This window comes from Chelonia mydas, chromosome 2, assembly GCF_015237465.2.
Source record: "Chelonia mydas isolate rCheMyd1 chromosome 2, rCheMyd1.pri.v2, whole genome shotgun sequence".
Classification (NCBI taxonomy): domain Eukaryota; kingdom Metazoa; phylum Chordata; order Testudines; family Cheloniidae; genus Chelonia; species Chelonia mydas.
Genome location: NC_057850.1, coordinates 38,437,043 through 38,449,734, shown reverse-complemented (window position 1 = coordinate 38,449,734; position 12,692 = coordinate 38,437,043). Strand labels below are relative to the sequence as shown.

Below are 12,692 nucleotides of genomic sequence, written 5' to 3'. Positions count from 1 at the left end.
CCACATGAAACCCTTGTTATATATTTTTCAATCTTGGAGTTTCAGGATTATGTTTTGGTTTGTTTTAAGTTTTTGAGTGATTATGTTGCTTATGAAAGGGAGGGTACACTTGTGGTTTTTGAATACTCTGCTAATCAGAGCAAGGATAGAAATTTCATTATAAAACCTGTTAATCTGCAGAATGGCAGTTCAACAAGTATGACTGTTACTGATATTCATTATTTATACTGGCTCATAAATGTGTATGGCATGTTACATGCATACTCTCCCTACACACACAGAACTGACAACAATATGGTCCCTACTCCAAATAAGTTTACAATGTAAGGCCCCAATTCTGCATTGTGTAGTGTGCTGGTACAGGAATCTTCCTGCACTCCACAAAACTGCAGGAATGGTGCCTAACATTGGATTTAACAGGCAAAAAGGGAAAGACAGAACTATTTTAATTTTATCCATTTTTTAATTTAACAGCACCACCAAGGTTCCTTCAACCATTTACGTCTGATAAAAATGTTCCATCTGAACTGGAATACATGATCGTTTCCTTCAAAGAGCCCCACACATATCTTCGGCAATGGAGTGATGAATCAGTCTTCAAGGAGATCCAGTTTTCTACATGGGCTGACTGTAAACTTTTGGAGTGCCGAAATGTTACTATGCAGAATATCGTGAAGCCTTTCAAAATCTGTGGGCAGATTGCCATTTCTAGCAGTGCAACAGAAAAGTTGCTGGACTGCACTGTGATGGTGGACCCTATATTCGTAAACTTTGGGCAGCATGCAGTTCATTCTCTGAATACAGCATTTCAAGCGTGGCAACAGGTATGCAAATATGGTAGCATGAAAGAGGTTACATTCTGGCTATTTGGAGTCACTTAAATCAAAGTTGTTGCTAACTAAATTTATTAACAATAGACAAAGATGTAAAACACTTACAGTAGAAGTCTTTCTAGTATTGAACATTAATTCAAACACAGCCGTGAAAATTAGGAGATAATGGACCACATTCTGCTCTGTTACACTTGAGTAAATCCAGACTAACTGCTTGAACTTCAGTGGAGTGACAGTGATTTATACTGGTATAACTGCGATCAGAATCTAACCCAGTGGGTCTCTGAAATACAAAATATTCAGTTAATATATTAAAAAGTGAATGATGTATGAGATGCAAGACTAGTTCATTCTTAGTAGTATGACATTTTGTTTCCAACAGCTACTGCTTTTATTCTTATTGCAGTTCAGTACTAGTGTCACATTACATTCTGTATATGCAGCATTAATCGGCAAGACCAGTTCTGGTGCAAAGAACATTGCTTCTGCAGTGACCTTTCAAAGGTCTATAATGCTCTCACCTCAATACAGCCCTGAACGCAAATAATTTTCTTTATCTGCCTAAAGACCAATATGTTCCTTATGAATTAATTACCTGTAATGGCACTACAATAGCAAAGTAAAAAAAAGATAAAACATCTGTTTTATATCAAAAAATTCTTTTTTAAGGGCACTCCATGGTTTGCTTGTTGCAAAAGGACATTCATAAAACAAGAGCTAGTGTGATTTAAATCTTTACAGCTGGTTCAAATATCACTGTGAACAAAGATCTTTGTAGCTCCAATTTCTGTCTTTTGTCATATTTTGAACAATGCATTTAATAAAAAACAAACATAGAAAAAATACAAGAGTCCTTGTTAGCCCAGCTAAGCCCAGAATATTTCTGTCTTAGAACCAGAGCCTCATCTAAGATATGTGTGTCAACTACTGCAACATGGCCTTCAGAAAGATTAGTTTCCTCTTAGGATAAAAAAGTCTCTCAGACACAGTTATACATCTAAATAAAATATGGTGCATAAATATTTAAATGTTTTAAACCACATCAGAATGTAAATGGCTGACTGACTACACAGTGCCTTGAAGGAATATTCTGAGTTGAAAAAATGGACTTGTATATTTGATTAAGTAGAGCCATATGTCGCATAGTATATTGCTGACAGGTACATTCTATGAATAGTTGGTTCTGATTTATACATGGCTTTGGCAATGTTAACATGATCCACAGGAGGATATACTTCTGTAATTGTTGCTGTAATTTTCTCGTTTCCTCTCATGTCAAGGGTACTTGCCACCATGTTCTGATGTGGTGGGTATCTAGCCCTGAGTATTCTAGATTAAAAACTTGCACTACTTTGAAATTAGGGGACATTTGACACAGAAGTGGGTTGAAAACTGCTTATTAAATAAATTGCTACCAAGCTGTTATGTATGTGGTTTTACCTCCATAAGGGGGAAAAATGAATTTCCCAATTGTACGTATTGTTTGATGTACAGTGTTCACATCGAGTACAGAGTAAATGCTGCCAACAAGAAACATGTATTTAATAAGCAGGAAAAATAATTCTCCACATATTTTTTTACTGGATTAATATATGACACAAGTAATTTTATATTCCGTGTGGATGGGACAGACAGATGAAGCATGAAGCAATTTGGCCTTGCACCTTTAGGTTAAGAGTTCAAGTTTAACAGAAGCCTTCGTCAATGTCTTTGTTTCCTAGATGTGGATTGATTTAGTAATGATGAAAGTTTTAAAAGTAGATTAGGCCTAAAAAACACCAAGCACATATTTTGCTTTATACTTCTAGGTCACGTGCTGAAAACCGGAGGGGGGATTAGCTCTTTTTTAAAAAACAATTTCCCTTATTAACTTTGTGTTTCATTGTCTAATCTTTTATAATATGAAATGCCTGTTCAAATACAAGCTGTAACAATCTAATGCACAACTGAATGCAAAGCTAAAGTAAATAAGGTTTTAAATTTAAAAGTAATGTATAGGGAACATTAAGGGGTTATTATTTAATAATAGAGTATACGCTGAAATAGAAAATGCATGCTTCACTTGAATAATGATGCAATTTTTTTTACTGTATTTGAACATTTAAACCATTCCAAATTGTTTTAAATCATTTCACTGAATTCCATAGGCAAAGGGTCAGTTGATAAAATAGCTCCCCAAGTACGTACTATGAGAGTATATTTTAGAAAAATGTAAACATCCCCTTTGTGACCGAAATGTTTTTCTGAACCCCTTAGAATTTATTAAACATCACTTTTTAAAGATCAGGAAACCAATTCATTTTTCCATTAATGCCATATGGTGCTTAACCTTTCTGTTACTAGCAGATTGATCCCAGTTCATTAAGAAAACTCAGTCTGATTTCCAAGATATCTTCCAGTCAGGCAGATATCAGTGATCACAGCAGCTTCCTTGAATCTGTGATACAAGGATTGGAAGAAGGAAAGGTGTATGGAAAACATGCATATAGCTGCTATTTAAATTCCAGTTGATAATGTCAAAATGCAGCGGGCATCTCATACCTTAGGTTTTGACTGTAACAGTCATCAAAGGTTTCTGTTCTGTCTTAGAGAAACAGTTGGGAAAGGATATATGAAATTACTGAAGTCCTTTCATCGGAACAGCCACATTAAGTATATATGCAAAACTCTTCCACACTGTACAGTAGCTTGCAAAAACTTCAGAAGATAACCCCATGTACAGGGCTGACACATTTATGATTCATTCCCAAACTCAACACTGCTTTGAAATAACTGTGAGCTGGAAGATCTTTCTGTCTATGGTCATTCAAATGAGCACAGAGTCCTGAGACCAGGGAAAGCTTGAGGACCAGCAGTATATAGAGAAGGGGGTTTCCTCTCTGAATTGAGTTCACAAATTATTTGAAAGCCTGTGAACAAGAGAGACTTTCCAGGCCTCCCTGAAGGAAAAGAAAAGGCCTAGGAACAGACTAGAGAGGGCAGGGAGTTGTCCCGCAGGAACTGACCTTTGTCCATACCCAGTTCAGGTTGTTGATCTTTTGTCAATTCCTTTGATTGTTATTTTGATTCAAGAGAGCATTTTTCCCTAACCCAGTCTTAGGCATGTTTTTTGTTTGCAGCTCCTTTAGTGGCCAGCCAGTCCTCTGCTGACATGCTTCCTGCCCAGTGCCCCAATTTTTGTTTTTCTTTCTTTGTGTCTGGTGATTAGATCCCCCCTTTAACTGTTATTCCTATCCTCCCCTTTGCCAGTCTACACTTCTTTCTCTCCTGCTTTTGCCTCTTTTCTCCCTTTCAGAACCCTCCCACCCCAGACATTTCTACTACTAGACATTAGCAGCAGCTTTGGGGCTAAATTCACCCACTGTGCCTCAGTGGGTGCTAACATCAAGGGAGAGCAGGCAGTGTTCTGCTGGAGAAAGATATCTTTCATCAATAATGTGAGATATGGAGGAACCCCACCAGCAGAGGCTCCATGAGTGATGTGCTGAATTAGCACATCCACAAGTCACTCTTGACATCCCCTTTTCTCTGACTGGTTTTGTTTTCCTTTGGGGCATCAGCGGCCACCTCTAAGCCCCACTCCTCCAGCAGGTGACTGGTATCTTGTGCCACTGCAACTCCCCTTCAGGTAAACTTTCCTCTTTTGGGGGCCCTATGACCCGAGTTATGTGACTAGAATCCAGTACGACCTATGACCTTGTATCTAAGTCTTAGAAACACTGCTGCTAAAGACAATAGATGCTGATAGCACTTCAAGCATATAATGCTAGTAACTGCTATCAGTATTTGACATTAAATGTGGTTACTGCTGTTAGTATACTCTGATGGAACAGTGCTGCATGCTGCCCTTGGAGATAAATGAGAGGAAGGATGATCTGATGGTTCGGGCAATAGCCTGGATTTGGGAGAGGCAGGGTTCAGTTCCCTGCTCCACACAGACTTCCTGTGTGACTTCAGGCAAGTCACTGAGCCTCAGTAGCCTATGCATAAAATGGAATAATAACACTTCCCTACCTCACAGCCATGTTGTGAGGATGAATACATGAAAACTGGGGGGGACTCAGATACTACATGGATGGAAGCCATATGTGGACTTTAGATACATATACACAATGTTAGATCAGGGTCACACACCCAAGGTGTGCAATCCCATAGCCTGTGAAGCATTTATTCTGGCATCTTAAATGCGACCTTGTTGCCCCAGGTGCCAATCATTAATTGTACATATGCACTGGTGCAAAATTAAAATTAGGCTTGGCCTATTGAATTATTTTTGCACATCAGTAAATGCATGAAGTTACTCTTCATGGTAATTGAGCTTCATATTAATACTCCATTAAGAAGAATGAAGCTCAAACTCCTTGTGGTGCTATTGTTTCAGGCTTTCTGGCTGCAGAACCAAGAAGACAAATCCAGTGGCTGTTTCCTTGCGGGGGGAAGTGTTGTATTAAATTCACTAAGGTCTGAGCTAAGTTTGACTCAAATAACCTACTGAGTTCCTTAGATTTTAAATCCTCTCTTTAAAAAAGAAGGTTTCATAAAGCTGTTTGTGGTAGATATATGGGTATGGCAGTTTGAGAGTGAGAAGTCATAGATCCATCACTAGAGAATGCCAAAATAAACTGTGCTCTCTGAAGTGGCACTGTATATGTCACTATCTAGTATACCCAGATCAGCTGCTGAATACAATGAATACAGATGCTCTATAATGAGTTTTACTCCTTACAAAAAGGGTGACTTTGACTAATGTTAGCTTAGTTGACTAACTATTCATGGAAGATATGCAGCATAATGAAGAGAAATTCATGACAAAGGGCCAGATTTTCAGAAGTTAGGTGTCCAGTTACACACTTAATTGCTCTCACAAACCAGATAATGTAGTACACAAATGCACTTAATTAGTCATTTTCATGCTGAGTTACCTAAATTGTGCATGCAGTCATCACAGGGGCTAAATTTTACCTTTTGATTTGCACACAAAGCTCACACTGAATTCAATAATAGCCAGGCACTCACATCCAAGGGCACAATTTGGCATAATTTAGGTTTAAATTTGGTACACATCTTGCACACCTAACTTTCTGAAAATCTGTCCCACACTGTTTTTCTTACTATTGTGACAATAGCAAGTACCAAACTGTGTTCATGGACCATTAGTGGTCTGTAGAGAGCTGTCTGGTCATATGTTCCTGGCTCTCTTCCTTGCTTCCAGATGCTTTTTCAGGTTTCCAGACACATCGTTGTCAGAGATCTTGGAAAGCTTGTGAAAGTAGCTATAGTAGGAGCCAACCTCACTTTTTCTACTAGGGAGGGAACTCCGCTACATAAGACGGGGAGTAGAGGAAATAGAAGTAGCTCTCAAAGACTGAAGCTACCTGTGAGCCTGGAGCTGCCTGCCAGCAGGGGAAAAATATCCTAGGAAGGAGAGATGGGAATGGAGCAACTGGACAATATGTTGAGGGGAAAAGGCAACCAAGCAACAGAGAGAGAGAGAAGAAGAGAACAATGATAGAGACGCATGTGCAGGGAAAGATGGGTGGAAAATAAATGAAAACCAAAAGTAAATAATGTGATAGTTTATATATGCTATATACATAAAATTGCATAAATAGTATTCTAGTATTACTTCCTCATGTAAGCAACTGCTCCATTTGCCACAAGGGTGTTATGTGATAGCAAGTGGAAAAGGAGAGAGTTGGCACAATGGTGATGGGGTTGCAGGAGAGGAATTTGTGAGATGATTTCTCTGTGAAAATGTTTGAGAGCACTGCGTTACAGAAACCTGCCATTTAAGGGGTGAAAGGATTACTTAGTTAAGTGACACCTTGTTTCAGCTGAGCTAAACAATGCGCCCTGATCAGTCTCAAGCTCCAGGATCCCAGTTGCAGAAAGTTTGCCTGCAAAAAGACAGTGGCACCAGCCACTTGCAACCTGTACAAGGGACCAATTTGGCATAATTGTGAGAGCCACCCAGAAAGCGGGTGAGGGTATAGGAGGGAGTCGGAAGGCTATGGTACTCATCACATCCCTCAGGCAGTTTCCATTGGCAGAGTTGCTATGCAGTCCTTGAGTATACTTTTCAGCGGTTCCATCCTGACAAAACCCGAGGGCTGCAGTATTGCCTTCAATTCTCCTGCGGCAGTGAATGCCTCTCCTGGTGTAGGAGATTGCAGTTTGTGCCTGTAGGCGTGAGTAAAGCCCTGTGACCTGATAATTTATATTGACTGTCATGGAGTCCCATCATGCAAATAGAATAAGTGGTGGAAAGATGCCCAGAATGCTCTTTGCTCTGCTGTGATACCTCAGAACTGAAAAGGAGCCAGATACAAAGAGTGGGGGAGGGACTGCTACATTGAGCAGGGAGTATTTCTACCAAGTTAAAATGATGTTATGAAAATGCATTAGGCAGTTTAATATTTTGCATGTTGAGCCATTAAATTACATGATGTATTTTCAAAAAATCCCTGTGGATTTGTGGAACTAGTCCCCAAGTTGCAGCCCTAGCTGTCCTGCTACTTTGAAGTGTTGCAGCATCACAAGAGAAAGACTTCTGGGAGGAAAGATTTGCTCCAGAAAGTTCCACAGCAGCATTTTAAAGTAAAAGAAGAACCTGGGGAGCAGGACATGTGCCCTGTTGGCCTTGCAGATCTTTATCAAGCTTGGAGGAACAATAGCATTGCTTTATATTCAGCCTCTAATGCATATCTGCACCACAGAGCACATTATTTCCAACATATGTTAATTTTGCACTAGTCATTTCTAAAAGTTGGGAGATTTCATTTTCCTTCTAGCTTTGAATGGTTATGATTTACAGTAGAAGAGCAAAAATCAAAATACATTCTTGGGACACACATTTTAGACCCCGGCACTTGTTTGTGCTTATGCTGGCAATATAGAATACTTTGTAACCAAAGCTAATGACAACAGATCTTACAGCATTTCTGTGTTGTAACTATCGCCACTGGGCAGACAGCTGCCAAACATCTTGCAATTAAGCTGATGCTTGTTGGCTTTCATATTCTTTTTCTTTCAGAACCAATGCCTGGAGGCAGAGGAGTTGGTCTTTAGCCATTTTGTGATCTGTAATGACACACAGGAGACATTGCGGTTTGGCCAGGTGGATACTGACGAAAATGTTTTGCTGGCTAGCCTCCACAGTCACCAGTACAGCTGGCGCTCTCACAAGTCCCCACAGGTATGTCAGAAACAGCATTACAAATGCAGCAATTGTTAAAATTGGCTGGGGGTTTTATTCATTGATTCTATGTTTTTATTCATGTGCTCAGCTATCTTTAGCTTTCCAATTCCATCAGGAGCCTCATGCTGAAGCTACATCAGACATAAGAGATAAATAAAGGGATGAGGAAATCCAGAAGTGTTTACACGTGATTCAGATTTGGAACTGGACTTGCACACACCCTTCCCAAAGAAAAATCATGTTCATAAAAATTCAAGCTTCTGAACCAAAGCAAAAAAATTAATTTGCCAGGTTCTTAAAATTAATTTTCTCAGTGCATAGTTTTTTGGGATCTGTTCTTCATGTGGTGTTCACACAACTCTTCCTGAGAGGAGGCCATATACCATTAAAAAGCCTATTTCCACCCTGTTTGTCAAACTGTATTTCTGTAACCAAACATCTGGGCTCAGATTTTTAAAGAAACCAAAGAGAAATTCAGTGGAAACTGGGTGCCTAATTCCCTTGGGCACCTTGAAAATTTCAATCCTGATGTGTAAGAGAAGGTAATGTTTAGGGGGGCAATTATAATAGATGTGGCTGAGATCTATAAGTCAAATTCAGAGGTGATAAGGTTTATGTTGATTAGGAAACAGATGTAAGTGGCAAACTGACTGTAACTTTTGCTGAAGTGGCAGTCAGTGGGTGTGCAACACAAGCATACCTTACCTTGACTTTGTAACTTTTGTGGACCAAACTCAGCCCTAGAGTAAGTTGTTGCAGATGCCACTCCAATCAGCGGAATATTGGCTAACAGCTATTGATTTCAAGGCTGAATTAACCTTCAAAGATGTTGGAGATTGTATAGGCATACATTAATGTGGGGGAGAGGCCTGTTGTGCTAATAAGGGGACATCTTGGGCCCAACAAGGGATAAGATAATGTTAGAGCTTTTCTATCTGGTCTGTTAATGTGCAGCAAGCCGGATATAAATCTAGTGCTCTAGCCTGCCATGCACGAAGTGGCTATGCAAACCCTGCCACCGTGCACTACAAATTCTGTTTCGTTTTTCTAATTGGCTATTAAAATCAACCAGATAAAACATATTTTGATTATTTCAATTATGAACATTTCCTCCCATTTCTAGAATCTTTCAGATCATTGGCATGCCAATCTATGACATTATCAGGAACCTTGAAGACCCCCTCATTGCATTTTTTTTAACCTGAACAATCCAGTTTGTACTAGTCTTTCTGTCTTTAACTTGTGCTTATTTTTATAAACAATTATATATAATGAGCAGAGCAGCACCTTTGTTACGTTGGACAACTTGCAATACAGGACTATGTACAACAGGATCTACTTTGTCTCTCATCCTCCTATTAGCTGCTGCTGCTATACAATTTTCTTCTTTCAACTCCTCTGGCAGAGGCCAGAGGTTTGGTTTGGTTTATTTATTGAGGGGTGGATGTAAATACCAAGAGAAAGGGGGGACATTGTGAAAAATAGTTTTCCTAGCTGGTGCCCATACGCAAATCCTTTTTGGATTAACAGAATGATGTTTGGTAAATAATGGCAACATTAAAGCCCCAACCCTTCATCAGTGAAGACAATGGGAGTTTTGCCATTGACTTCATTGAGAGCAGGAATAGGCACAGAGTGGGGAATTTTCTATTACAGTGTGTGGCTAACCATAAAGCCAACATCTTCAAAATTCTGAAGGTCTACACAGTAATAATCAAGATCAGGGCTGTGTTATGCTAGGATATTTACAAACACATAGGTTGGCATGGTCCTTTCCCCAGAGATTTTACAATCTAAGGGTCAAATTTTTCTACCCTCACACTGAGTAGTAGCTTGTTTTGTGGGTAATCCCATAGTTTTCAATTAGTCTACTTGTGGAGTAAGGTACTACGCAACCTGAGTGCAGATGGCAGAACTGGATCCTAAGAAATTAGATTACTTCACGATTTAATTAATGTACATTAAATTATTAACCAACAGACACCCAAAATCTGCAGTTTGAGAGGCAACATTTTGGAGAGAAAGCCAGGCAGGGCTTAACATTTATCTTCTGTAGTTCTGCCAGCCACCTTAGGTGAAGCACTGCATTGTGGACCGGCTACATGTGAGTAAGAAAGAATGCACAGCTGGCAGAAGGAAAGGGAATGGAAAGAAAAGGCAGGTCTTGAAGAAGAGGGACAAGGAAAAGCGGACCAAAAGTGGAGCTAGAGATCTCACTGAGGAGAGCAGGGTTAATGTAAGAACAGGACAGCAATCCCTAGTTCTTTGAGCTAGTGCCCACCAGAACAAAAAGTTCAACAATACAAGGGTGGCACCAAATTTTAGAGGCTTTTAGCATTTCCTGGGCTGACACTAGATTGTTATGCTGAACCTATATCAACCCGCTGCAATAGTCTCTGGAATGTTATTGTTCTGTTAACATTTTCACTGCCTTTCCCATGACAGCAAATTTAGGGATTGAAACTGGGGACTGAGGCAGCTTCACTGATGATGCATGGAAGCACAGGTTTTGCATACACTATTCAATTGTAAGCTAATTTTCTTCAAAAAATGTTCAGAACCTTTGCATCCAAATGTAAGTTTAGTTCATGTGATTAATTTTAGACAGCAATCATTGTAAATGCCATTTGCATTAGAAAGATGGTTCATCTTAACTGTGAACATAATAATATTTTGACATTTTAGGTCACGCAAACCACGTTTATTAAGAATATTGCAAATGTCGTCATGTGTGAAATGTTTTTTTTTAAGTGAGATATTAACTCAAGTCTGTTTGTACTGAAAACAGCAACTTGATTAAGGCTTTGTGTTGTGCCTGTAATGTTGTGGCACTTTTCTAACTGTTCCAGGCTGAACTGGATATTGAACAACCTATTATTTAAAGATCAGAATAATGCCCAAGCCTGGACAAGCCCTGTGAGTGTCAGATTCATGGAATGCTAGATGACTTCATAGTTATGAAATTATTTCATTTCTCATGATAATTCCTGACTTGCCAAGTTAGTGAATTTTAAGAACTCTGAGAGCAGATTGTAAGATAAATATGAAATAATCCATACTTTTGGAGTCAGGGACTTCCCTCCAGGCATTAGTTCATACTTGACTTACACTTGGGGATAAAATGAGTTAGGACAAGGTCTTAGATACCACATTCTCTTACTGGGAAAGAAAACCAACTTGCACAACTTTGGCTGGCTCATGTTTCTTGTTACACAGGCACTAAGCAGCAGCGGTTGCCATGAAATACTTTATTTAACCTTTGTAAAAATGTTTTTTTAATATGGCAAGGCAGTTCAGTTAAATGAAAATAAATAGTTTTAAAAGGATTGTATTTCTTTTACATTCATACCAATAAAATTCCCCATTTTTCTTTTGCTAATTAAAACTAGGAAGAGGTATTGTAATTGACTAGTCAAAATATTGAACAAAAATAAACGAAATAAGTGTATAATACATGTTGTTTAATATAGAGGCATATAGATAAAACATTGCAAGTGTTTCATTTTAGTTCTGAATGAATGTTACTGGATTAAGGGTGCTACAGTGGATTATAGTTAAAAGTTATTTAACCTTTTAATATAAAAATGCATTGGTATGGCATTTCAGATTATCAGTTATTGGTGATTACTCTCAAAAGGTTTGGCCTTGATAAGTAAGCAAGCTTATCTTAATCTATCCAAACATTCTGAGAAATCCTTCCTCCTCTCCATTTCTTCTCCTAGTCCAACCCCTCTACATTTCAGTCAACCTAACACTTCTCTTCCTCTGCCCTTCAGTTTACTCTCTGATTCCTACAAGCCTTTCTAACTTGGTTAATAAATATTTCATTGGAAAGTCTTATGTCTGACACTGTTTCTGCTGGGCTCCAGCCAGTCATTTTCTTCAAATTTCATGAGTTCTTGACCTTTCTTGGGTCCAAGGCATTCCCAAATGTATTGTCCCTCTCTGACTTTGGGGAAGTTCAGAACTCATAAAAACGGCCATACTGGGTCAGACCCGTCTAGCCCAGTAATCTGTCTTCTGGTAGTGGCCAGTGCCAAATGCTTCACAGAGAAAGAACAGAACAGTGCAATTTTGAGTGGTCCAACCGCTGTCGTCCAGTCCCACTTCTGGCAGTTGGAGATTTATGGAACTTGGAGCATGGGGTTGTGTCTCTGACCATATTGGCTAACAGCTATTGATGGACCCATCCTCCATGAACTTAGCCAAATCCTTTTTGAATCCAGTTATACTTTTGACCTTCATGACATCCCGTGACTTTGTGTTGTGTGAAGAAGCACTTCCTTTTGTTTGTTTTAAACCTGTTGGCTGTTAATTTCATGGGTGACCCTGGTTTTTGTGTTATGTGAAGGGGTAAATAACGCTTCCTTATTCACTTTCTCCACACCAGTCATGCTTTTATAGACCTCTATCATGTCCTCCCTAGTCATCGTTTTTTGTAACCTGAACAGTCCCAGTCTTTTTAATTTCTCCTTTTCCATATAACTAATCGTTGTTGCCCTTCTCTGTACTTTTTCCAATTCTAATATATCTTTTTTTTGAGATCGGATAACCAGAACTGCACACAGTATTCAAGGTGTGGGCATACTATGAATTTATATAGTAGCATTATATTTTCTGTCCTATTTTTTATCCCTTTCCTAATGGTTTCTAACATTCTG

General features: G+C 39.1%; 1 protein-coding gene across 13 annotated transcripts in view; it reads left to right on the top strand.

Annotated features, from left to right (window-relative positions):
* VPS13B (vacuolar protein sorting 13 homolog B) overlaps positions 1-12,692 on the top strand; it is a 914,031-nt gene that overhangs the window by 829,768 nt on the left and 71,571 nt on the right. For 12 of the 13 annotated variants that reach the window (XM_037892217.2, XM_037892214.2, XM_027818377.3 and 9 more), the window contains exons 42-43: positions 475-824; positions 7,867-8,028. In XM_037892217.2, the coding sequence (XP_037748145.1) occupies positions 475-824; positions 7,867-8,028 (512 nt within the window). Of the gene's footprint in view, positions 1-474; positions 825-7,866; positions 8,029-8,119; positions 8,371-12,692 lie in introns of those variants that run through there. The other variant, XM_043539294.1, reaches the window with a different exon arrangement.